At 43.9% G+C, this 26,920-nt stretch overlaps 1 protein-coding gene across 1 annotated transcript; it reads left to right on the top strand.

The window, feature by feature from the left end:
• Positions 1 to 69: 69 nt before the first annotated feature.
• Positions 70 to 26,547, top strand: BSND (barttin CLCNK type accessory subunit beta). Its single transcript, XM_033916698.1, has 4 exons — positions 70 to 430; positions 18,392 to 18,483; positions 22,345 to 22,605; positions 25,790 to 26,547. Exons 1-4 carry the CDS (start codon positions 254 to 256, stop codon positions 26,229 to 26,231), a joined length of 972 nt encoding a protein of 323 aa, XP_033772589.1. The 5' UTR covers positions 70 to 253; the 3' UTR covers positions 26,232 to 26,547.
• The last annotated feature ends 373 nt before the right edge of the window (positions 26,548 to 26,920 follow it).

Below are 26,920 nucleotides of genomic sequence, written 5' to 3'. Positions count from 1 at the left end.
TTCGGGATCTCGTGTGCATTCATAGCACGGTCATTAAAACTGGCTGGGTCGGCGCTGGGCTGGACTGGTATGATGCTGATCTGTAGCGCTGAAGATTACAGGGTTAGGGAGAGACAGACACCGGTACACACCGCGCTGTCTTTCTCTCTTCCTCCACCTGCAGGTCTGCCTGGACTGGGGAACTGCACTGCCTGTCAGCATCTCCTGATCGTTTCCTTTCACTGTTTTTTTTTTTTTTAATTCATTTTTCGATATGGCAGAGGACAAAACTTTCCGCTATGGGCTCATCGTCCTGGGTTTCTTCCTGGTTATGGTCGGGATGTTCATTATGAGCGTGGACAAGCCTCAAGTGTACATTACATTCTGTACCATGGGGGTGTTTCTGATAGTGCTGGGGGTCACCTGGAGCATTTGCCAGTGCTACCCAAAGGTAGGAACACCTTATCATCTCTTTGGCTCCTTCTGTCGCCTGCTCAGCCCTACTAGTTCTTCATGGGCTCTTTTCTAATGCAGTTATTCTGTGACTCTCTTGTTCATAAGTTGATGCTGCTTGGATTTCTAGATGTGATTGAGGTGGGGGGGGGGGGGACCAGAGAAAGTGTGGCACAGTGGTTAAAAGCTACAGCCTCAGCACCCTGAGGTTGTGGGTTCAAACCCACGCTGCTCCTTGTGACCCTGGGCAAGTCACTTAATCCCCCCATTGCCCCAGGTCCATTAGATAGATTGTGAGCCCGCCAGGACAGACAGGGGAAAATGCTTGAGGACCCGAATAAATTCATGTAAACCAGAGGTGTCCAACCTGTGGCCCCCATGAAGTATTTTATGCAGCCCCAGTCGAGGGCGATGCAGTGTTTTCCTCTGCTGCCCCCGGATGTTTACCATCTTGCCGGCTCCCTCCTCTGTCTTGTGGCAGCGTTTACACGTTTGTGTGGTGCTAGAAATGTTTTTTTTCGGCCAATGCGTCCCAGGGAAGCCAAAAAGGTTGGACACCCCTGATGTAAACCGTTCTGAGTTCCCTTGGGAGAACAGTATAGAAAATTGAATAAATAAATAAATACCTTTTGCTTGACTAGCACCCTGGCTGAGTGATGTTATCAGGAGCTCGGAGTAGCCTGAATAGACCTGAGTAACAAAACTTTGTATTACTACTGTACTGATTCAATGAACTGTAACCTTGGTTCTAAAAGCACTGAATCTCTTGTGTTTGTATAGCCTGCCACGTATCTGAGGATCTCAGTGCCGGGGATCAGCAGAAGTTTTACAGCAGGATGAGAATATTTACAAAGTAGGATAGCGACAGAAAACTGTGGTGGTCCTTAAGTACTGCCAACAAGTCTGCTTTTTAGGACCGACTAAGCAAATTCATCCGTTGACTAAATCGATTACGTTTCATGGACATTCAGTGTAAATATCCAGAAATCCAGATTTGATTGTGGACCTCTGGTGTAGAGCGGTGTGAAACAAATGACCAAGAGCTGTGGATTTGGTGGAGTTTCTGTTTAATTCCTTTGGCGATGGGTAGAGAATGACACGGGGGCAAATTTGGCCCCATCTCCAAAGAAACTCAATTTCCCCGTCTCATCCCCACATGTTTTGTCGCTGTCGCTGCCCCATTCCTGTAAGTTCTGTCTTAATCGCACAAGCTTCGAATACTTATGACTTTAAAGTGTTTGAGGACAGAGCTTAGGCATTGGTGGAATGAGGCATTATGATATCACAGTCTGAGCTCTAGAATGTTGCTACTTAGGATTTTCAAGTGTTTGAGGCTTGTGCAGATGAGGACAGAGCTTAGGCATTGGTGGAATGAGGCATTATGACATCACAGTCTGAGCTCTAGAATGTTGCTACTTAGGATTTTCAAGTGTTTGAGGCTTGTGCAGATGAGGACAGAGCTTAGGCATTGGTGGAATGAGGCATTATGACATCACAGTCTGAGCTCTAGAATGTTGCTACTTAGGATTTTCAAGTGTTTGAGGCTTGTGCAGATGAGGACGGAGCTTAGGCATTGGTGGAATGAGGCATTATGACATCACAATCTGAGCTCTAGAATGTTGCTACTTAGGATTTTCAAGTGTTTGAGGCTTGTGCAGATGAGGACGGAGCTTGCAGGAACGGGGCAGGGACGGGACAGGATGGGAAAAATGTGTCCCCCATGTCATTCTCTAGCAATGGGTTCTGTGATTTAGTCTGAGCTCTTGCACAGGCTCTGAGCAAACAAGGGCTGAGAAATGCGGCCAGTGCTCCAGTTCCACAGTAGTCTGTGCTTCATGTGATTGCTGTGTCCTAGTGGGTCCTAACATCTCATGTACTGAGCCCAAATGCAAAATTTAAAGGAAGAGATGAACTGGGAGCTTACAGTCCAAGCTGGTTGCCCTGTCCTGGACAAAATGTGGGAAGTAATGGCTTTACCTGAAGAACAGATAAGAGAAATGTGTATTAAAATAATCCATACCTAGCTTAAATTCTCTTTACAACTGTTATTCATTTGGCTTCCTCTGTTTAGCCCTGTTTTATAGGCCCATTCATTTTTGAGATTGCATAAACTGAATCTTAAACGTGTATCTTGCATAAATATCTAAGTTCCCATTATGGAAAGCCGGGATATGCGCATATCTACTACTACTTATCATTTCTATAGAACTTTTAGATGTACGCAGCACTGTACATTAAAACATTCAAGAGATGGTCCCTGATCAGTAGAGCTTACGATCTAATCACCCAAGTGCAAGCAGCTAGCAAAGGGCAGGGTCTGGGTGTGCCTTGGATGGAACAAATGTGTGATAGATTCCTAGACTATTATTCCCCATTTTTGAAATGAAACAAAAAGCGTCAAGAAAAGTGTGGAATAACTTGTACGTTTCATGGTCTACAGCAGGGGTGTCCAACCTTTTGGCTTCCCTGGGCCCAATAAATTTTCTGGGGCCGCCAAAATGCGCAAACCCTGCAGCAAGACAAAGGAGGGAGCCGGCAAGACGGTAAACATCCGGGGGCAGCAGAAGAAAACACCGCATCGCCCTCGACCGGGGCTGCACAAAATACTTCATGGGGCCACATGTGGCCCTTGGGCAGCAGTTTGGACCCTCCTGGTCTACATCATTCTCTTCTTGGTTGGGGTGAGAACTTTTCAGCAGTCTTTCCTATTGTGATGTCATAATGCCTCATTCCACCAATGCCTGAGCCAGCCTCATTGATGATGTTACAATGGCTTGGTTTCCCAATACTTGTGCCCATGTACTAGATGCATTTACCTGATTGAAGCAAAAGTGTGGAATAACTTGTACGTTTCACGGTCTACATCATTCTCTTCTTGGTTGGGCTGAGAACTTTTCAGCAGTCCTTCCTATTGTGATGTCATTATTCCACCAGTGCCTAAGAGCCAGCCTCATCGGTGATGTCACAATGGCTCAGTTTCCCTATACTTGTGCCCATTTGTTAGATGCATTTACCTCATTGAAACGAAAAGTATCAAGAAAAGTGTGGAATAACTTATAAGTTTCATGGCTGCAAATCATTCCCTTCTTGGTTGGGCTGAGAACTTTTCAGTGGCCCCTGGTATGTCTCAATTCCTACTTCTTAGACCTGTCTAAAATAGGACTTCAAAGGTCATTTTGGTTTTTCTTTACACTTTGTGTATCTTTGCCTTATCTGTTCAGATAAATATTTGATTGTATTACTCTCCTTTCCAAATTTGGGCTTCATGTAAGTTACATTGAGGAATAGCAGGTAGATCCCCTGCCCCAGATGGCTTTACACTGTAAGAGCTGTATGGATTACTTTGCATAAACTAATGCCCATTATTCTCACTGGGGACTATTTATTCACTATAGGGGCAATTTTATCAAAGCATTTCTGTATATAAAATGCCTGTTGCAAAATACTCCCCTCCCCTGCCCCCATGTGAGTGGTGTGTTTAGGGCTGGGTTTTGGGTGGGCAGAGTTGTGCTTTACATGAATACATTACATTATGGACTAGGTTCAGTAAATACATAGTGAAAGGTCACTTGGACACACAAAGTCAGAGGCGTGAAGAAGTACAAGTTTTATTCACAGCATGCATGCTGGACCCCTGAGCTCCAAGCTGGCTCAGAAGTGCCGAAACCAGGAAGTTACAGAGATATTTATTCATTTTTCTGGCTATACAACTGAATTCTAGAAAAAGCTTTTTACGTGTTACTTTTCTTAACACTCATTGGTTCTAAGCTCACACTAGCAGGTCACTAGCAGGACACTTATCTAACTCTTGCAGGTAAATGTACAGAAGGGCAGGGTACATCATGGCTCAAACTCTTATCTATTCAGCTTACAATGTGGTAAGGTAGGGACATACATTTTAGGCAGATGCAGTCAATAGATTATACACTCTTTTCAGCTATGTAGGCCAGAGCAATATTTTAAACAACAGTTAACTATTTCATGACCCTACATTCCCCCCTTTCAGGCTGGCGTACCTAAGGAGCCAAGCCTGACAAAATAAAGTTAGGGGTCAGGAAAGTCGGAGTTCCCAGTAGGTAAGTGGGAGAGGGCAAGGGCCAATGCAGCAGTGGAACAGTTGACAACAGAGTCCATAGTTCAGTGGAGCAGCTTTATGGCTATGGGGACCACACAGGGCAGGCAGCAAAGGAGCAGAGAAGACAGGGCAGCAACCAGCAAGATGATCTTCAATGCTGAACCAGAGGGCAACCAGGAGCTGAAGGTACCAGAGATCCAGTCTGCAGTAAGGTCACGCCAGGTCTGGTCAGGAACATGAGCCAGTTTGGTGATACGATCCACATCGTTCTCAATCACTTTACTCAAGTTCAAGGCAGCAGTTGGAGAGGTTGAATTTATCACAGGCACAGCAGCTAGTAAATAGTCCAAAGCTAGATGATTCTGATAAATAGCAGTGCACATTTTAGCATTCGCTCTGCCAATGGTACTCAAAGCTCGGGAGGTCTCATTGGTTATCAGTTCAAGTACAGCTTATAGACAAATAATGCAGTTAGGCATATAGATTGGGGTCCGATAGCCCCAGATGTCATCCTCGGTCCATGTGGCAGGTCCATAAGCAGCAATGATCCGTTCTGCAGGCCAGTCATCACCCCATTCACCTATTTTAAGGGAATTGGTGGAAGTAGACCGCTTTTGGCGACCTCTGGTGTTGAATACAGGGGCTCCCAGGTGTTCACCATCGGCCAGCGGTAACAGGAAGAAGCTGGGATGGATCATGCGAAGCACACGTACCAGTCTAGTTAGCAGGCAATCAAGAGTAGGCAAACAGATCACAGAGCCAGTATCAACTATCAGGAGCTGACCATCATTCATAGGAAGTTCCATTAAGCAGTGTCTGAAGGGCTGAAGACAGTGGGAAGCAACAATGGAGGTTCACAAGGCCCATCGTGAAGGTCGTGGACCTGACGTAAAAGTGAGGGTCTGTGAAGTCAGGTTTAACATGTCCAGCTGCATTGCCTCCCATAGCCACTGTTCTCCCATACCAGTCCCTCCTCATACAAAATAATTGCTAACATTAAGAGTCTGACCTATAGTTTCAGCAAACTATATAAACAGATTTCTAGTGATTACAGGATATCAGTATCTACTTTCATAAAACTGGGGAAACACCACAGAGTGATAGACAGGAGCACATGAGTGGGATACAATTCGGACATATACATCAGTACCTGGGTCTCACCTTTTACCATCAATATACAATGCCATGCAGTCTCTGGCCTTCTGGACTTGGACATTGGCATTCCAGTTATATGGGTCAGTGATAGTGAAAACCATGGGATTACAGTAGCCTGTAGTACACAAGGGGCCGGAGCTAGGACCTATAGTAAGGGAGGCAGACGGGGTATTCTTTCTCATAAAGGACAGGCTCCACCATTAGTGAAGGTTTCCTCATAGGGGCAGTTCTTAAAGGCATCAGGTTATACAGACCTATATACTTAGCACATTTGGTATAATAACGCTGTCAATCTAGGGAGCCACACAAAACTGAATTAGGGGTAGTACCATGACCTTGAGAAACATCAAATAGCACACATGTATCACAATACAAAGACACCGGGCGAGTGGGGTCTACAATAAGAGCCTAGTTGATAAGTGGACCCTCAACATTATAAATGCAGATTTCCGCCCACTTTTAAACTTCATCACCAGTTGGTTGGAAACAGAAAATACTCTCTGATGTTTGACACTTTCTGTACTTAACTCCTTCATGCAAACAAACATCAGGCAAAGGGGCTGCACTTGTTAAGTACAAAATACAAAAGAAAGAAACATAAGTGAGGGCAACACAAATATCATATATATATATATATATATATATATATATATATATATATACTAACATAGGAAACTCATTTTTCTTTCAGGCACAACTTAGAAAACTTCAAACAGTTATACTCAAGACACTTGCTAAAGGCAGTGTGAACCACAGGCAGTCAATTAAACTCAAACACTTATAAAGAATTATATTCAGAACACCTGCTAAGTACAGTGGTAAATATTCAGAACTTTTGAGGTCTTAGAAAGCTTCAGCTGAAGATCCGTGTTGTAGTGGAACCAAGTTTCATGTCCGGACACCTTTGACAACTGTAAGAGAAGAAATTAGGACAGTAAAAGGACCTATCCACCTAGGTTTCAGGGGGTCTGACTTCCAAGTTTTAGCCATACTGTATTGCCAGGGAATTACCCATGGACTTGTGTAGCTATCGATAGTGGGGCCCTTTCCAGGACCCATTTGTGGAGCTCTTAAAGGGCTTTAGCTAAAGACTGGACCTGACTCTGGAGGATATCTGATCCCAGAGTAGCAAAGGAACCAGGATCTGGGTTCACAATGGGTGGTGGCCGGCTGGACATGAGCTCAAATGGGGCTTAGATGGGATGCATCTAATCTGAAAAAGAACAGAAGGCAGCAGGACAGGCCAGGACAGATTAGTTTCTTCAATTCATTTTGTGAGAAGGGTCTTAAGAGTTCTGTTTATTCTTTCGACCTGACCAGAGCTCTCAGGATGGTAAGCAGCATATAATTTCTATTCAATTTGGAGGGCCTGAGCAATTTGTTGGACAACATCGGCAATGAAAGCAGGGCCATTGTCACTGCCTATAAAAACAGGGAGACCAAAGCACGGAATTATTCAGGAGGTGTTTGGTTACTTCCCTGGCGCGTTCAGTGCAAGTAAGGAAGGCTTTGACCCATCTAGTCAGGGTGTGAAGTATCAGTGTGTGGGTCTGGATTGGCACTTGAATTGGTGCATTTTGTATCCACCCCCCTTTCAGGACAGACTGGCCCAAAATAATGCATGCCCAAGTCTGTTCCTGAGAAGCGTACTGGGGTGTAAGGGAATCCAGAAAAGGAATGATTGTATACAGAGGAGCCGAAAGAGGGGGCAGAGACTGGCAGCTCGGGCTGTGCGGTTGGCAAGGGCATTGCCACGAGAGACAAGGTCCATCACGTGTCTGTAAGCATGGCAGTGCATAACAGAAACACATGAGGGTAGTTGTACGGCCTCAAGAAGGTCAAGAATGAGGGGAGCATGATGGATCAGGCGGCCGGAGGCTATAATGAAACCTCGATGTTTCCAGATGGCCCTATGGGAATGCAAGTTAAGGAAAGCATATTTGGAGTCAGTATATATATTGCAAGACTGAGAGGCAGAGTGGCGCAGGGCAAAAGTGAGGGCATAAAGCTCAGCTTCTTGGGCAGAAGGGCCAGAAGGCAGGGGCCTGAGTCAGAAGTTTTTGGAGGCAGCGAAAAGACCGCTCCTGAAGTTGGGTCCAGACAAAAGGGGCTGAGTCAGCGCCTTTGGTGGAATCATACAGAGGACGAGCAATAGTAGAGAAATCAGGGATCCAGATGGGACAGTATCCTGCAATACTGAGAAAGGTGCTCAGAGCCTTGCAGTTATCAGGGACAGGGAGACTACAGACAGCCTGGACACGGTTGTAGGAAGGGACCTGGTACCCTGGGAGATTTTAAAGCCAAGGTAGGTGACACGAGGAAGGCATACTTGAAATCAATGTAAATATGGCCACAGGAAAATTTAAAAGGCAGACCCACTATCTGAAAGACTCAGATAAATAATAATAATAACAGTTTATATACCGCAAAACCGTGAAGAGCTATGTGGTTTACAAAAGATTAGAGAAGGTACAAAATAATTGAACTTAAGATGTGTACTAACACATAAGAATTGTTCTCAATCCCTATTCTATATCAGGTTCCTACCCCAAAGAGCTGACTTATAAAATTAAGCTAAATGCAGTTCTGGATCCACCCACTAAGCAGGGTAGTCTGACACAAGCGCTCTCTAAAGCAGCAGTCCCTTCACTATCAGCTGACTGGCAAAAATATTTACTTCCTTATAAAAGCATTCCTAAAAATTACATTGTTATACCTAAACTTACATTTTTTATATACAGAAATACAAAACAAAGATTGGAATATACAGTAAAACTTTGGATTGCAAATAACTTGGTTTGCAAGTGTTCTATAAGACAAGCAATGATTAAATTTTAACTTGCTATACCAGCAACGTCTTGCAATACACGTACATACAGTATAGAAGCATCACATTTTCACAACTGAGCCAATGGTTCCTCTCTATATGACGCTGCAGGAATGCAGTGACTGTTCCAAACGAGCAAGGGCTTGCAATACAAGTATGTATATTTTTGTACACTAGTGCCCTGGAATACAAGCATACTTCTGGAACAAATTATGCTCCCAAACCAAAGTTTTACTGTACTCACAAGTTTAAACATTGTTCATTTTTATTTTTTTTTTTTTTTTTACAATCAACATGGGTCTCAGTAGAGACTTACTCCCCCTTCCTACAGAATTTCACAAAGGAGAGAGAGTTGCTTAAAGATCAAAGAGATCAAATTACAGATGTAGTCCTTTTCAGAACTTTTAAATTTAGACAAATAACTACTAAATTTGGACAAAGAACTTCTTTTTAGCATGGAATATAAGTTCCAGAAATCATATTTTTCGTTTATATGCATTTCTGAATATATATAAAAATTTTATAACATAACCAAAAACTTTAAATCTAAAACTACTTATCTGTTTCAGGAGAAACCGCATTTGAAGTGCTAAACACTTCATGGCCCTTATCACAAAAGGAGGAGGAGGGGTACTCCCCTCTCCTGCTTTAAACAACTGACAGTTTAAACTTCACTAATACATTTGGACAGACAGAACTCATAAAAAAAAAACCCGGGATACTGCAGGACTTGGGAATCAGATGAAGGGAAGAATTTGGCAAGGTCTGAAGCAAGGGCAGTGCTGAATAGAGAGGGGCTAATTTTAAAGCCCTGGGGTAGACGGGTCCAGGTTACTTAGGAGGTTTGTCCAGTGGAAGGGTTTTCCCATTGGAATGCAAAATTGGCTGACTGGAAGAGGAACCGACAGCAAACGAATGCATAAAAACTTGACGGGTTATGTCCTCTTCCAGGGAGCCAGAGGGGGCCAGCCCACACCAAATATCGGCCATTCTAACTGGCACAGACAAATAAGGGTTGATTTGTTAAGTATAATCAAAGACAAATTCCTTTTTTAAAATTAGCTAACATATCAAGGGATCCCCACAGGTAGACAAACATCCCCCCATTGTGCAATGGAGGACAAAAACACTTCCCTGAATTCCTGGCCCCGCCCATCTCTGGACTAGGGAAACGCAGTACTAACAGGTCCACACTCGCTTCGTCCTCAAGGACGTCTCAGACACTCTCAAACACACAAAACACAACAGATTTCAGTTCAGTTACTCAACCAGAAAATAACAGTTCCTAGAATCCCTTTCCCACAACTTTTCAGCGACAGATCACGTGGCTTACTAGGCAGGAGACGAGAGACAGGATAGGGATGATCAATCCCCACTTACCAGATAGTGGCCACTCCAGGTACAGATACAGATACAGATACAGATTCTTGTACTTTAAACTGAGACTAGATAAGTCAGTTGAAGCGGTCCAACGTCCTGAGGTCTGCCAACCCCCCAAAAGGAAGGCAGCCGGCTAAGCAGACATATCAGCCGTAGGACCAGAAACAAGTGACCAATCGAGTAACCAGTGGTCAAGAGACCTTCAAGTCCCTGTTCGGAAGCCAAATGAAAGGTCACTTGGACACACAAAGTCAGAGGCGTGAAGAAGTACAAGTTTTATTCACAGCATGCATGCTGGACCCCTGAGCTCCAAGCTGGCTCAGAAGTGCCGAAACCAGGAAGTTACAGAGATATTTATTCATTTTTCTGGCTATACAACTGAATTCTAGAAAAAGCTTTTCACGTGTTACTTTTCTTAACACTCATTGGTTCTAAGCTCACACTAGCAGGTCACTAGCAGGACACTTATCTAACTCTTACAGTTAAATGTACAGAAGGGCAGGGTACATCATGGCTCAAACTCTTATCTATTCAGCTTACAATGTGGTAAGGTAGGGACATACATTTTAGGCAGATGCAGTCAATAGATTATACACTCTTTTCAGCTATGTAGGCCAGAGCAATATTTTAAACAACAGTTAACTATTTCATGACCCTACAATAGCACTAAACCCCCCCCCCCCCCAAAAAAAAAGAAAAAAAAAAAGAGCCAAACAAAATCTGTACAGAGTTGGACACCATTTTTAACAGCCAATTTCCACCCCAAAATTCAGGCATGAAGATTTACATCAACTGAAATCTGATGTAAATCCTGGCATATAATTTAGATGCAGATCCTCATTATTCAGTAATACTGTACACATTTTTAAGTTTCCAAATTTATTTATTACTTATATACAGCCTATCAAAGGAGGTTGTCGAAGCGGTTTTTACATTCAGGTACTCAAGCATTTTCCCCTATCTGTTCCGGTGGCTCACACTCTACCTAACATACCTGGGGGGGTAATGGAAGGTTAAGTGACTTGCCCAAGGTCACAAGGAGCAGTGCTAGGCTCAAAGCCACAACCTCAGGGTGCTGAGGCTAGGCCACTCCTCCTAACCTGGCCAAGCCCTTCCAATGGCCACACCCCTTTTAAGTTCCAAGCTATAATATGTGCATGTGAATCTTTACCAGGGGGTGCTGAAAAGTTCTCAGCTCAGCCAGCCAACTTCCTAAATTCTGAGCATTATTCTGGCACTGTAGCTGAAAAGAGTGTTATCTTATTTCATTAAGTGCCAATTTGCAGAGACAAAATTCTCTGTTTTGACATGGTTTCAGATCATTGATTGAACCATTTCCACATCATTCTCTTCTTGGCTGGGCTAAGAACTTTTCAGCACCCCCTCGTATAGAAGAGTGCCTAGCAAAATGCATGCACAAATTCATAATGTTAACAATGAATGCCAACACTGTCAAAAGCGTGCCGGACTTTGGTGCGCCGACAATCCCGTGGCGACATTTGCACAAAGGACATGTGTGCCGCTGCTTTGAAGCCTTCCCATTAGCGCTGTGAGTGGGGGCGTGGGGGGGGGACGGAGAGGATCCTGACGGGGACGGGTGGGGATGGAGAGGATCCTGGCGGGGATGGGTGGGGACGGAGAGGATCCTGACGGGGGATGGGTGGGGATGGGTGAGATTTCTGTCCCCGCGCAACTCTCAAGACTGAAATAGTTAATTTCCAAAATGTTTAGCAAACAAAACGGTTTTCAGAACTTTCCGGAATAAAGCAAAAGAACCTAAACTTCTTAATGTAAGCGGTAAAGCATTCGGTTAATCTAAAAGCAAAAGAATAACTAAATCTCTTAAAGCTTCTGTTTTTACCACTGAGAGAGGGAAATGTAAGTTTTAATTTTTGAGAACTTCTGGCAAGATGAGATCTATGAACATTCCAGTCTAAAGGAATCAAAGTGGCAAAAATGCCAAATAGGATCTTAAATTGAATTCTGAGATACACTGGAAGCCAATGTAATTCCTTGAGCAGAGGGGTTAAGTGATCAAATTTACTCTAAGGGCTCTTTTTATCAAGCCGCACTAGCGGTTTATCACATGCAATAGCGTACGCTACACCGCCGGACATGCTAGCCACTACCACCTCCTGTTGAGCAGGTGGTAGTTTTTAGGCCAGCATGGAGGTTAGCGCGTGATGAAAAGTCACATACGTTAACCCCGCTAGCGCAGCTTGATAAAAGGAACCCTAAGTTTAGTTTACTTTAGAGTGCCTTATCTTAATCGTTACTCCCAAGTATGTAAGTATCAAAGAAGAGAAGAGAGCTAACTTGCCTTAATGAGGAGAGCAAAACCAAAAGAAAATAATAATAATAATAATAATTTTATTCTAATATACTGCCATACCCGGAGCGCTCTAGGCGGTTTACATCAATTAAAGTAGTATCTGCGTTGGCACGCAGATTTACAACATTTTATCGGATATAAACAAGTTTTAAACCAAACTTGACAGAGGATGACGGGAGGTCGTGGAAGATAGGGAAGAAAGAAGCTATTATGGGGGAGAAGAGGAGCGGGGGGGGAAGCGGGGGGGGCGAAGTGGTAATGTAAGCGGGGGGGGGGGGGGTCGTTAGGGGTCTTGTTTGCTAAATAGGTAGGTTTTGAGTGCTTTTCTGAAGCCGAGGTAAGTGGGGGCCTCGAGTATCATTTGTGCAAGCCATAGGTTGAGCTTAGCTGCTTGGAAGGCAGAGGTTTTGTCTAGGAATCTTTTAAGATGGCAAAGTTTTAGCGACGGGAAGGCAAACAGCTGAATTCTACGGGATTTCTTGTTTGTGTTATAGAGGTTAAAGTGAGGATTGATGTAACTTGGTGTTGAACCATTTACCGATTTGTAGCAGAAGCATGCGAATTTAAAAAGGACTCTGGATTCAAATGGCAGCCAGTGAAGTTGGTGGTAGAAGGGGGTGACGTGTTCCCATTTCTTTAGGCCAAAGATGAGACGCAAGCAGGGTGTCCAAACCAACGTGGTGAGTTTTAATCAGAGAAACATTCATGTTATATAGTTGCGGACGATTGTTTCCTCACTTGTAGCAACTCAGGTGCCCCCTGAGGAAGGCATTCCTATATGCCGAAACTAGGATCCTTGTCGGGACGTATTTTTATTCACACAATAAAGTTGTGCTTGCTTTTATGGGGGTTTTTTGTTTGTTTCATCTTAATCTTTCAAGTGATCATTTCACATCTATTTGGCTCATTCGTGTGACATACACAGTTACTCAATAATATATTACTCACTTGCTTTATGTAGAATTACTAATTTTGCTTTCTGTACAAGTTTATTCTTGATTATATGATTTGAAAATCAATAAATATATTTAATAATAATATTACTCACCAGAGATGGGCTGTGGTCCCATGATAAACATTTAATGCAAAAAAAGCGTAGAAAAAGCCTCAAATTTTCATAAATATTCAGCAGTTACACATCAATAATGATTTAAAGCTGCTTAATTTCATATCATTTTCCTTTAGTGTATTCAGGGATACTAAATATAAGATGAAGGTCAGAAAAAAATACAATAAATATAGAACACAACTGACCTTATTAAGTGAAACCACAGTATGTATAAAATGTCTCAGAGATGTGAAACTCTGAAGGGAAGGCTGAAAAACCTCCCTTAATAAGAGTTGTCACTTCATAAAAAAATTCACTCAAAGGCTGTAATAAAAAGTTTGATATTGTGTTGAATGCTTTCTAATATTCAAAAAACAGATAATGTCTTCTCTCTTCTTATCTGAATCATGCAAACGTCACTGCACTTGTAAGATGTAAGTGAAATAATTTACATCTTACAAGTGCAGTGACGTTTGCATGATTCAGATAAGAAGAGAGAAGACCACCTGTTTTTTGAATATTAGAAAGCATTCAACACAATATCAAACTTTTTATTACAGCCTTTGAGTGAATTTTTTATGAAGTGACAATGATTGGAAGGTAAACTCTTATTAAGGGAGGTTTTTCAGCCTTCCCTTCAGAGTTTCACATCTCTGAGACATTTTATACATACTGTGGTTTCACTTAATAAGGTCAGTTGTGTTCTATATTTATTGTATTTTTTTCTGACCTTCATCTTATATTTAGTATCCCTGAATACACTAAAGGAAAATGATATGAAATTAAGCAGCTTTAAATCATTATTGATGTGTGACTGCTGAATATTTATGAAAATTTGAGGCTTTTTCTACGCCTTTTTTGCATTAAATGTTTATCGTGGGACCACAGCCCATCTCTGGCGAGTAATATATATTATTGAATTTTGAGTGTTACTCTCTACATTTTGCTTGTGAGATAGACAATTACGTCTTCTTTTTACCGCTCCAACTTAGTACCATGTTTCACGATGAGCTGCATCAGGGGATTTTTATTTCTTTTCGCCGATCCTAAATCTCATAAGGCACACATTCTCTGGGCAAAGTTGGCTAAAGTAGTAGCCCCAAAATGGAGAGAGAGGCTGATTGAAAAGTAATGAGAATGCCTATGTTTTTCTTTCCAAGAAGCAGACATGGCAATGCTATGCCGGTTCTTGCGAAGCTCATTCATCAGTTTTTCTGAACCTGCAGTTGGACTGCCGTAGCTTTCATTGTTGGGTCACAGCAAGAAGAAGAACTTTGTACATTTTATCATGACACATGAGGAAGACGTGTCTGCGAGAGAACGCCGAGGTGTGTGATTGAATTTTGGGTTGAACTCGGAAAGAGCGGTAATGAAACTCTTGAAATGGAGAGCTATGTATGTTAACGCATACAGCCTAGGGAATAAATTTCTAGAGCTGGAAACAGAAATAGTAAATGCAGACCTAGACGTGGTAGCAATATCTGAAACATGGTTCACAGACTCTCATGGGTGGGATATAACTATACCAGGATACAACCTGCTTCGCCAAGACAGAGAGGGTAAGCTAGGAGGAGGGGTAGCACTTTACATCAAAGAGAACATCAAGACAACCAGGATCATAGATGTCAAATACACTGGGGAATCCATCTGGGTAAACCTGGCCAGAGGCGGAGAAAAATGCCTGTATCTTGGTGTGGTATACAGACCTCCAAGACAATCGGAGGACAAGGACGCAGAATTAATTGAAGACATTGAGAATATCACCTTACGGGGGGATGTTGTTCTGCTAGGGGACTTCAACATGCCTGATGTAGACTGGAACACACTCTCAGCGACGACTTGTGGTAGCAGGAGGATATTAACGTCCATGAAGGGAGTACGGCTCAAACAAATGGTACTAGAGCCCACTAGGGCCCAGGCCATCCTGGACCTGGTACTTACGAACGGGGAAAGCGTCTCGGAGGTCTCAGTGGGAGAAACGTTGGCCACCAGTGACCATAACATGGTATGGTTTAACCTTAAGAAAGGCTTCCCTAGATCACAAACAAAAACGAGGGTACTCAATTTCCAGGGCACTGACTTTGCACGTATGGGAGGTTTCGTCCAACAGACGCTGCAGGCCCAAGAAGCAACTGATAATGTGGAAGCCATGTGGTCAACCTTAAAATTGACCCTTCACGAGGCAACTGTCCGCTACATAAAATCGGCAAATAAACAACAAAGGAAAAAGAAACCCCGATGGTTCACTGATAAGGTCTCGTACCTCGTCAAGGAGAAGAAAAGAGCGTTTCTTTCATACAAACGAACCGGGGAAAAAGAAGCTAACATCGAATACAGGACAAGGTCTGCAGCGGTCAAAACAGCAGTCAGGGAGGCCAAAGTTCAAGTGGAAGAAACTCTAGAAAGGAACATTAAGAAAGGGGACAAATCCTTCTTCAGGTATATTAGTGACAGGAAAAAGAACACAAATGGGATAGTACGCCTTAGAACGCCAGACGGGAACTATGTGGAAACAGATTCCGATAAAGCCAGACTACTGAATGATTACTTCTGCTCAGTCTATACCTGCGAGGCACCCGGGCACGGGCCACAACTGGAAGCAAAGCCAAGCAAGGAAGACCCATTTAAGAATTTTGAATTCACGCCAGCTGAGGTTTACAGCGAACTGTTAAGACTCAAGGTGAGCAAAGCCATGGGACCGGACAAATTGCACCCAAGAGTGCTCAGAGAGCTGTGTGATGTACTGGCAGAACCGTTGGCCATGCTCTTCAATCTCTCCCTAAGTAAGGGGAGAGTCCCCCTGGACTGGAAAACAGCCAACGTCGTTCCTCTGCACAAAAAGGGATGCAGAGCAGAGGCTGCGAATTACAGACCAGTGAGTCTCACATCAATAGTGTGTAAACTCATGGAAACACTACTTAAAGGAAAATTAGACACGATTTTGGACGAGGGGAATCTAAGGGATCCCAGTCAACATGGATTCACTAAGGGTAGGTCATGCCAATCCAATCTTATCAGCTTCTTTGATTGGGTAACAGGGAAGCTAGACTCGGGAGAATCTCTGGACATAGTGTACTTGGATTTCAGTAAAGCTTTTGACAGCGTCCCACACCGTAGACTGTTAAGCAAGATGAAATCGATGGGGTTAGGTGAGACACTAATTGCATGGGTTAATGATTGGCTGAGTGGTAGACTTCAGAGGGTGGTGGTCAACGGCACCCTTTCTGAGACATCGGATGTGACCAGCGGAGTGCCACAGGGCTCAGTCCTGGGTCCATTCCTTTTTAACATATTCATAAGGGCTTCAGGGTAAAGTAACACTATTCGCTGATGACGCCAAAATATGTAATATAGTAAGTGAAAGCAATCGGCAGGATAGTATGACGCAGGATCTGCTTACATTGGAAAACTGGTCCTCGACATGGCAGTTGGGCTTCAACGCTAAGAAATGTAAGGTCATGCATCTCGGCAGCAGAAATCCATGCAAAACTTACACCTTAAATAGAGAAACATTAGCTAGGACTTCAGAAGAACGAGACTTGGGAGTAATCATCAGTGCAGACATGAAGGCTGCCAGACAAGTAGAGAAGGCCTCATCCAAGGTGAGGCAAATGATGGGATGTATCAGTAGAAGCTTCATCAGCCGCAAACCTGAAGTCATAATGCCACTATACAGAACCATGGTCAGACCTCATCTGGAATACTGTGTGCAATTCTGGAGGCCGCATTACCATAAAGACGTGCTTAGAGTTGAGTCGGTTCAACGGATGGCCACTAGGATGATCTCCGGGCTTAAAGGTTTCCCGTACAAAGAAAGACTAAACAAATTGCAGCTCTACACTCTAGAAGAATGCAGGGAAAGGGGAGACATGATTGAGACATTTAAATACATCACAGGACGTGTCGAGGTGGAAGACGACATCTTCTTTCCCAAAGGACCCTCGGTCACAAGGGGGCATCCGCTCAAACTCAGAGGAGGGAAATTTAATGGTGACACCAGGAAGTATTTCTTCACAGAAAGGGTGGTAGATCACTGGAACAAGCTTCCAATGCAAGTGATCAAGGCCACCAGCGTGCTTGACTTTAAGAATAAATGGGACATACACGTGGGATCCCTACGAGGGTAGAGTTAAGGAACTAGGTCATTAGTACTCAGACTTAATGGGGTGGGTCAGAAGAGTGGGCAGGCTTGATGGGCTATAGCCCTTTTCTGCCGTCAAATTTCTATGTTTCTATGTTTCTATGTTGCGGCGAGCGTAAGGAACTGCGCAGAAAGTTCTCTTCAGATGATGAAGTGGAAAACGCCACAGCCGCAGTGCTACAAATGATGGCGCCAAGCAGTCTACTGCATGTCTTGGAATCGTTTTTGAAATGCTGCAAAAAAAAAAAAAAATATATTGAATGGGAAGAAAGAAAAATGAAAAAGAAAAATGTTCAGATCCTGTGGAGTCACCTGATTCCGAATAAAAAAAACAACCCAATCTCGTTACTTTTCAATCGTTCCTAGTTTTCTTAGGTTTTATTTCCTCTTTTTATTACTTTTGTCTTTCCACAGTGATGAAAATTTGAATTTTTTTCCTCTTTGCCACATTTAAAATGTATGTAATAAATAATGTGAAATTAAAAAAAAGTATTTTCCATATTTACTTTACATTTATTTGTTATTTTCATTTTGATAATATTGAATATCTTTGTTACTTATGATGATTATGGAAAATGTATTATTTCAAAAATGCAATTTAAAAAAAGCATTTTTCTTACATACACATGACCTGAATTAATGGAGATTTGTACATAGAGCATTAAGGGCTCCTTTTGCAAATTTACGGTAGCAATTCACAGCACAGCAACTAGAACAAAGCCCAAAGGAATTGAATGAGCTAAGTGACATATGTCACACAGGAATCAGTACCGCAGCTTTGGAAAAAGGGACCCTAAGTTTGTACCTGTGGAGGCAAAGCAGAAAGACATTTCTGGTCGCCAGTTCTATCTATTTAAAGTTTTTAAACAAATGCTACAGGTCCCATAATGCATCAGTCCTGAACGGGCCTGAAATCTCTGTCCTGGTTCCAAGTAACTTGGCAGGTCTGCATCTGCTATAGCTATCCCATCTAACTCATTGTTTTTAACCTTGCTTTGCAGATAACATTTGTTCCTGTGGAGTCGGAGTCAGAGGCCTTCCTGTCACAGATCAATTCTGTGTCCTCGGAGGACGGAATTCCTGAGAAGGGCTGGTATGTTCCAAGGAGCCAGGTCTTTAAGTTACAACTCATCGGGTCTTCATTTGCTTTTAATTAGAACAGTATATTAACAGTATGCAACGCTATCTACATCACATGATGGAGCTCGCTCTCTTTAATGATAGTGGCGCATTGTATTAGAGAAAGCTAGTTGCTCACAAAACCTCTTGTCTTGGCCAAAGTCAGCGTGATGAAACAGGGTCTTCTAAAGAATGTAGGCACAAAACTGAGCTTTATTTATGTGACTTGATATTAATGTTCTTAAAAGATTATAAGAACATAAGAAGTTGCCTCCACCGGGATCAGACCAGAGGTCCATCGCGCCCAGCGGTCCGCACCCGCGGCGGCCCATCAGGTCCATGACCTGTCAAGTGTTCCCTGCCCTAAAAATCCTATCCTTACTTCTATCCGTATCCCTCAATCCCCTTTTCCTTCAGGAATTTATCCAAACCTTCTTTGAATCCCTGTTCCTTTTGGCTATCCCATATAACTGCATAGATGTGGTGGAAAATCTGGTAGCCCTCGTATTGGCTGCTGACTGCTGCTTCTGCTAGCCATTTAGTATAGGCCTCTCATTCAGCATGGAAAAAATTATCTGTATTGAGGCTACAGGGGGATTTTTGGGTGCTGCCCACTATCCACCCCTATCATTCACTATACAGAGAGGACTAAATTCTATATATGGTGCTGAAAAATCAGCAGTGGTTAAAGCTACAACCTCAGCACCCTGGGGTCGTGGGTTCAAACCCACGCTGCTCCTTGTTGGCATGTCACTTAATCCCCCCCCCCCCATTGTCCCAGGTACGTTAGATAGATTGTGAGCCTGCCGAGACAGACAGGGAAAAATGCTTGAGTATCTGAATAAATTTAAGTAAACCCTTGGGAGCTCCCTTGGGAGAATGATATAGAAAATTAAATAAATAAATATAAAGAGCATTTGGGGTTTGGTGCCATTTATAGAAGCGTGCCTAGTGCCAGGATCTGCGTCCAGTTTTGGGTGCGAGAATTTACACCAACTAAATCCAGGTGTGGATTTTGTGATCCCAAAAACAAGAAAAACAATCCCACGTACGGTAAACCTGAACAAAGCAAATAGTGGGGATGAGACTGTGCACATCGGCCTCAGGAACAACTAAAGTTTATTAAATGTAATTATATATTTAAAAAATATCACATATATAAATATCAGTACAATAAAAAGTCCATTTCCTTCGCTGCTGGACCCAACACGGTCTGTGTTTCGGCTTCAGAAAAAAAAAGCCTTCCTCAGGGGTGACGGTGTCAATCCAATAGATGGCGCTGAAGTACTGAAATGTCTAAAAGAAATGCTCCGGGCTTGTTTTATGGCAAATTCCAGGAACACCCATGTCCCACTCTTGACCTTCCCATGGCCTGCACCCCCTTTTTAGATCCACATGTAAAATATACGCATGATTAACGATTGTGCGTGTAAAGTTAAATTAATGACAATTAGCACTGATAATTGATTATCCCCCCAATTATCAGCGCAAATTAGCTCATATGGTAATTAAATTGTGCATGCAAATTACCATGCTCCCCCCTTATTGCGTGCAATTTTATAGCGCCATCTACAGAATCAAGGTGATAATGTCTGGATAGTTAGATATATCAGACCAGCACTATTCATATAGACTTTGAATATCTGCAGATAGTGGAGTTATACATTCACTGCTTACCAATAAATGTTTAACTGCATTTCACAAGTGACCTCCCTCCAGGCAATATTCAGTTGGCAGCCTTGCTTTTTTAAATACTGACCACCGTGAACTAATTCTGGATATTCAGTGCCAGATCATATCTGGCTACCAGCATTAAATATTTGGGTCTTGGGCAGTGGCTAGAAATTATCTGGTATTCAGCAAATTAAGTCTGCCTTTTATGTGGGTCTATTTGCTTGGATAGTACCAGAACTGAATATTGGTATGCTCTAGCTCCACCTATGCTCTGCCCTGGACCATCCTGGTCAGGAGCGTATCTATCATCGAGTGAGCCCAGCAAAATGCCCAGTGCTGCCCAATGGTAGTGGCTACTTGCAGCTGAACCTTCTGTTCTGCGTGCTGGGGTCTTGCACCTCCCCTCATGCACTCAGCTACTTACCCATTTGCCAGGTCAGAGACAGCACTCAAGGCTGCCTCTCTGGCTGGCGGGACCTTTTCTCTGCCACATCCCATGCTTTGATGCAACTTCCTGTGGACGGGACGTGGCAGAGGAAAAGTCCCACCTGCCAGAGAGGCAGCCTTTAGTGCTATCTGCCATTGTGATTATGGAGGACCCATCAGGCAGGTGAGCACAGGGTGGGTGCAGGATCCAGAGGGTGTGTTGGGGGCACTTCACCTCCCCCCCTGCTCACCTGAGTGCCGGGTCCTTCACAGGTACAGTCCTCTCACCCAGGGCCTACTGAGTTCCAACTATGTCACTGATCCTGGCACTAACCAGATGGTAAATGCCAAACGAGATCTTGCCTCAAAATGTATCAGAACAAAGGCAAGTGAGATGTCTTAATCAACCAATAATGTCTTTATTGCCAAAAACAGTCTTGTCAATGGTGGTCCCAACTAGGATCCAAGTTTTGGCAGTGTGACCTGCCTTCCTCAGGGGACATACAGACAACAATAACTCAGAGAACGTAAATCTAACAGCTGCAAATTGTTTTGGCTTCTTCAAACTCATTGAGCACTAAAACGATTTGCAGCTGTTAGATTTACGTTCTCTGAGTTATTGTTGTCTGTATGTCCCCTGAGGAAGGCAGGCCACACTGCCAAAACTTGGATCCTAGTTGGGACTAGAGAGTTGCACGGGGACAGAAATCCCACTCATCCCTGCCCGTCCCCGCCAAGATCCTCTCCGTCCTCACCCATCCCCGCCAGGATCCTCTCCATCCCCACCCGACCCCGCCAGGATCCTCTCCATCCCCACCCGACCCTGCCAGGATCCTCTCCATCCCCACCCGACCCCGCCAGGATCCTCTCCATCCCCACCCGACCCCGCCAGGATCCTCTCCATCCCCACTCGTCCCCGCAAGGAATTACCTCCATCCCCATCCGTCCCCATAAAAAGCAGCAATTACTTCTGACAGGATCATCAATTCCACAGTTTCTTTTGTGTTTGCGCTGCTGTTTTCCTTGTGGAATCTCTTTGGTGGAACCCTTTTTTTGTTTTCTGTTCAGGTAATTAACTTATAAACCCCCTCTTTTGCTAAGGCTGACGTGTCCATTATATTCTATGGACGAACCCTGCTTCCAAAGCCTTCCATCCCCATGGGAGTCCCGTTGGCCAGAGGGGGGTCCTCATGGGAGTCCTGTGGGTTAGGGGGGATTCCCGCAGGACCCCCGTGATCCGCCTTCCCGTGCAGACCTCTAGTTGGGACCTTAGCTTTCTAACACCATTGACAAGACTGTTTTTGTCAATAAAGACATTATTGGTCGATTAAGACATCTCACTTGACTTTTCTCTGTCGTTCTACTAACCAGATAGTGCCATGGCAATCAGGCATAATATTCAGAAGCTTTCTCTAGTTAGGTGCCATTGAATCTTTCGTTGGGTCCTGATCAGTGGGAATTAACTGGGCAGGAACCGCCCATGCACATGATGTCATCACAGCAAGTTTGCGGGACACTGACTTAGACGCACAACGTGCCATAGATTTCTGTGGTACTTTCTTTGTCTAAGTGCTTTGAAAATGAGGCCCTAAATCTCCCTGAGCCTCTAGGACCCAGCTGAAAACAAGGCTCTTGTTCAACAAAGTTAGAAACAATCTCTTGATAGAGCAGCAGATCTGGGATTTATATTTAATGCATAAATACTGGAGTACTTAACTTCATCAATTTTATCCAGGTCTCAAACTCATTACACCAGCACTGAAGAAGCCAATATCTACGAGAAGAGCTTACCATCCTATGAACAGATTCACATGAAGGTGACAGGTTCTGGAGAAGCACCAGGAGTTCAATCTGCTCCCCCCTTATTACATTCACCGTGTGTAGCAGAACAGACCCAGCCCTCAATACAGGCCAAGGTTGAGGTACACAGGGACTCGGAAAGTGACGAAGAACAAAGAGCAAACCCAGCACCTACTACTGACACTTTGACCAGCAGGTGGGTGAGTGTTGTACCCCCGAGTCATGAGCTGCTGCCTAAGTTAGGCTCTTCATAAGAACATAAGAAGAGCCTTACTGGGTCAGACCAATGGTTCATCAAGCCCAGTAGCCCATCTTCAAGGTGGCCAATCCAGGTCACAAGTACCTGGCAAAAACCCAAACAGTAGCAACATCAGACTATTTGAAGCTCAAGGCAAGGTACATTCAAGCAGAGTAGGTAAGCTCTATTAACTGCTTGCCCTGGATCAGTAGCATGGAATGTTGCTACTCTCTGGGATTCTAGAATCTTGCTACTGTTTGGAGATTCTGTATGGAATGTTGCTACTATTTAGGGTTCCGGAATCTTACTCTTGAGATAATGGAATGTTGCTACTCTTTGGGGATTCTGTATGGAATGTTGCTACTATTTAGGGTTCCGGAATCTTACTCTTGAGATAATGGAATGTTGCTACTCTTTGGGGATTCTGTATAGAATGTTGCTACTATTTAGGGTTCCGGAATCTTACTCTGAGATAATGGAATGTTGCTACTCTCTAGGATTCTAGAATCTTGCTACTCTTTGGGGATTCTGGCCAGGATTCTCAAAAACCCGGGTTTATACTTACCAATCTCCACTGGCTCCCTGTACTTTCCAGAATTCACTTCAAATGTTCCTGTCTGGCTTTCAAGATAATTCATGGCATCCTTCCGCCACTAATCCCTCTATCCTTCCTCGCCCAAACGCCTGCTACCACCAGATCCGCCCACAGACATAAACTATCCTTCCCCTCTCTACATGGCATCCCCCACGCAGGCAAACTGGGAAGATCCCTAATCTCCAAAATCACGGGCCTTTGGAACGATCTCACTATCCCGCTGCGGAACCTGGGCTCCCTCCAACTGTTCCGAAAACAACTGAAAACCTGGCTTTTCTCTAATATATAACATCTCCTGCTTACTTCCCCCCTTTTTCATATGCTCTTGTAAACTCTCTCTCCCCTCTCTTCTTGTATTTTTAAGCTTTGTAAACCGTGTCGAGCTCCGCTTCCGTGGAGATGATGCGGTATATAAACTTAAGGCTTAGTTTAGTTTAGTTTAGTTTAAAGTGACGGTCTGCTAATGCAGCTGTTTTGATAGCGAATCTAAAAAAGCGAGACATTCTTAAAAAATCACGCATTCAAATGAGGTTGGCGGAGAGCAATGACGATTTGCTAAATTTGCATGTGCCCATTGCTGGTGATAGCGATGGGCACAGGCGCAGAAAAAACGCTGTCAACGCTGTAAAATACAAAAACACAACAACAGCGGGAGAGATGGCCACAATCTCCCGGTGCCCTACAATCCTGGCCGTGACCCCCCCCCCTTCAGTAGGCGAGATTCCCACTCTCTGCTGCTGCACCAAAATCCCGGCCATGACCCTCCCTGCAGCAGGAGTTTAAAAATCTTCTAAAAAGCTGGCTTTTTAAGGCGCTTTTAACTGAATCATTTAAATTCTACTATATTAGAATATTTTACAATCAACTAGTAGTGCTGGTAAGCGAAAATTAAGTGGGTAACCTTCCCCAACCTCGTTTTATTACCTATCCCTTTTTATTTGTTTACGAATTGTATTTAATCCTTCAGTTTTTTTTCACTCCCTTTCTCATATTGCTTTATTAAAATACTTACAATTGTCTTGTTTTGTTTGTTTTTAACCTAATTTTTAACTAAATGTAAATCACATTGGATTTGTCTTTTGCGATCAAATCAAATATTTTAATAAACTTGAAACTTGAGAGATGCTCACTCTCCCCTGCTTCCAAGTGACCCCCACTTTCCCTTACCTCCTATAAAGGGGCCTTTACCTGGGCCAATCAGAGCCTCAGACTAGAGGTCTGCATGGGAACGGGGATCGCAGGAATCCTGCGGGTCCCGCGGGGGTCCCACGGGAATCCCCCTGTAATCCATGGGACTCCCACGGGGACCCTCCTCTGGCCCACGGGACTCCCACAGGGATGGAAGGCTTTGGAAGCAGGGTTCGTCCATATAATATAATGGACACGTCAGCCTTAGTAAAAGAGGGGGTTTATAAGTTAATTACCTGAACAGAAAACAAAAAAAAAAGGGTTCCACCAAAGAGATTCCACAAGGAAAACAGCAGCGCAAACACAAAAGAAACTGTGGAATTGATGATCCTGTCAGAAGTAATTGCTGCTTTTTATGGGGATGGGCAAGGATAGAGGTGATTCCTTGTGGGGATGGGTGGGGACAGAGAGGATCCTGGCGGGGACGGGTGGGGATGGAGAGGATCCTGACGAGGATGGGTGGGGACGGAGAGGATCCTGACGGGGACGGAGAGGATTCTGGTGGGGATGGGTGGGTACAGAAAGGATCCTGGCAGGCACGGGTGGGGACGGAGAGTATCCTGACGAGGATGGGTGGGGACGGAAAGGATCCTGGCGGGGACGGGTGGGAACAGAGAGGATCCTGACGGGGACAGGTGGGGATGGAGAGAATCCTGATGGGGACGGGTGGGGATGGAGAGAATCCTGATGGGGACAGGTGGGGATGGAGAGAATCCTGATGGGGACAGGTGGGGACGGAGAGGATCCTGGCGGGGACGGGTGGGGATGGAGAGAATCCTGATGGGGACGGGTGGGGACGGAGAGGATCCTGGCGGGGACGGGTGGGGACGGAGAGGATCCTGGTGAGGATGGGTGGGGACAGAGAGGATCCTGGCGGGGACGGGTGGGGACGGAGAGGATCCTGACGAGGATGGGTGGGGACGGAGAGGATCCTGACGGGGACAGGTGGGGATGGAGAGGATCCTGGCGGGGACGGGCGGGGATGGGTGAGCCCATTTGCATGTCAGTGTCGGAGACTGCTAGAAACTCCGTTAAAGACAGAGATAATCCCTTTTTGATAATCCGCTGCTCAACTAAACTGATGGAAAACAGTTTAGCGACAGCATTAAAGTTTAGAGAATCTGGGCCTTAATCTGCTTTGAGCCATCAGGCTATATCATGTGTAAGACGTGTGGCTCAGGTAACTGAAAAGGGCACATCCGACTGAGCAGCCAATACCTGTGTCCAGAGCTAGACTGTGCAACGACATCCCCAGGTACTGTATTGTAAACATTAGTCCAGAAAAGAAAAGACATTCTCGCATTCTGATACTCGTGCAGTTGAACAAGTGTTCCATTCAATGTGTTCTTGCTTTTGCAGCCAACCAAAACCCCCTGTAGGGGCTCCTTTAGCCTCTTTTCTCGAGGACACTAATACGTCAAGTTCTGAGGAATCCCAGTCCGTTGCTGGTAGCCCGTCTCCGGTGGCCCACAGAGCACTGAAGAACGGAAGGGCGCAGACGGCTGGACTTTGCAGGCAGACAAGTAGACCCCCTTGCTATGATGATATCGCTCTGATCGACGCTCCCCCTTCTGAAGGGCTGCGGTCAAGCAAGGAGCACGCAGGCATTCCAGCCGATAGCCACCTGTCCGCCGTCGATGTCGCCATCCAACAAACAGGCTCTGACTCAGCTCCAGTCTCTGGCTTCTTAGAGCTTGACAAAATTCATAAAGCGGAGGATGAGGAGGACAATTTCTATTATGGATTTAAGGAAGAGCCAGAACATTTTCTCGTAGCTGATGAATCAGACTTTGAGCAATAGACCTGAAGAACATAAAAATAGAAGACATTTTAAGCTTTATTAAAAATCAATGATTCATCAAGGCCAGCATCCGTTCTCATACAGCGGCCAGTCCAGGTCACTTGGGCCCATTAGATCTCAGATAAGAAAGCTTCTCATGCCCAGAAGTCGGAGATGGAAACACCTATATCTATCCGGTTAAATACTGGTTAATGGGCCTGCCATCTAGAAATTTATGCAAACCATTTTTTTTTTTTTTTTCCTGTTTAAGTTTTTTATTGATTTTCATTTAACAAGTGTCATAAATTTTCATACAATTATCTTAATAATACACTTGATATTTCTATAATGTATTTTATACATAACATTTCTTATCTTATATTTCTTATGATTTTATATATCATATAACTGTAATTATTTTTCTTATAAAGTTATACAACATATATTGTAATGATTTTATCAATGATTTTTTAAATTATTAACCTTTTTCCCCTCCCTTTATTACATTGTTTTCATGTAAGAATACCATCTATTAATAATATTTTATTTATAATTTATAATAAAGAGTATAAATCCCATTATACAGGGTGCCCAGAAAAACACTCTTTGATTTTAAATGGTTACAAAATCAAAATGTATTGGAATATTCTTTCACCTTTGAGGCTACAATTTCACTCAATGCGGCAAACATCGATGAAATAATCGAGCTC

Source organism: Geotrypetes seraphini, chromosome 12, assembly GCF_902459505.1.
Source record: "Geotrypetes seraphini chromosome 12, aGeoSer1.1, whole genome shotgun sequence".
Lineage (NCBI taxonomy): Eukaryota > Metazoa > Chordata > Amphibia > Gymnophiona > Dermophiidae > Geotrypetes > Geotrypetes seraphini.
The sequence above is the reverse complement of the archived record's forward strand: the minus strand, read 5'-3'. Positions and strand labels throughout refer to the sequence as shown.

Bases quoted from the DNA above. Each gene is read 5' to 3' on its own strand.
- BSND (XM_033916698.1), top strand. From the start codon at position 254: ATGGCAGAGGACAAAACTTTCCGCTATGGGCTCATCGTCCTGGGTTTC. The intron at 18,484-22,344 runs GTATGTTCCAAG...AATTTTATCCAG, and splicing joins GGAATTCCTGAGAAGGGCTG to GTCTCAAACTCATTACACCA. The intron at 22,606-25,789 runs GTGGGTGAGTGT...TTGCTTTTGCAG, and splicing joins ACTGACACTTTGACCAGCAG to CCAACCAAAACCCCCTGTAG.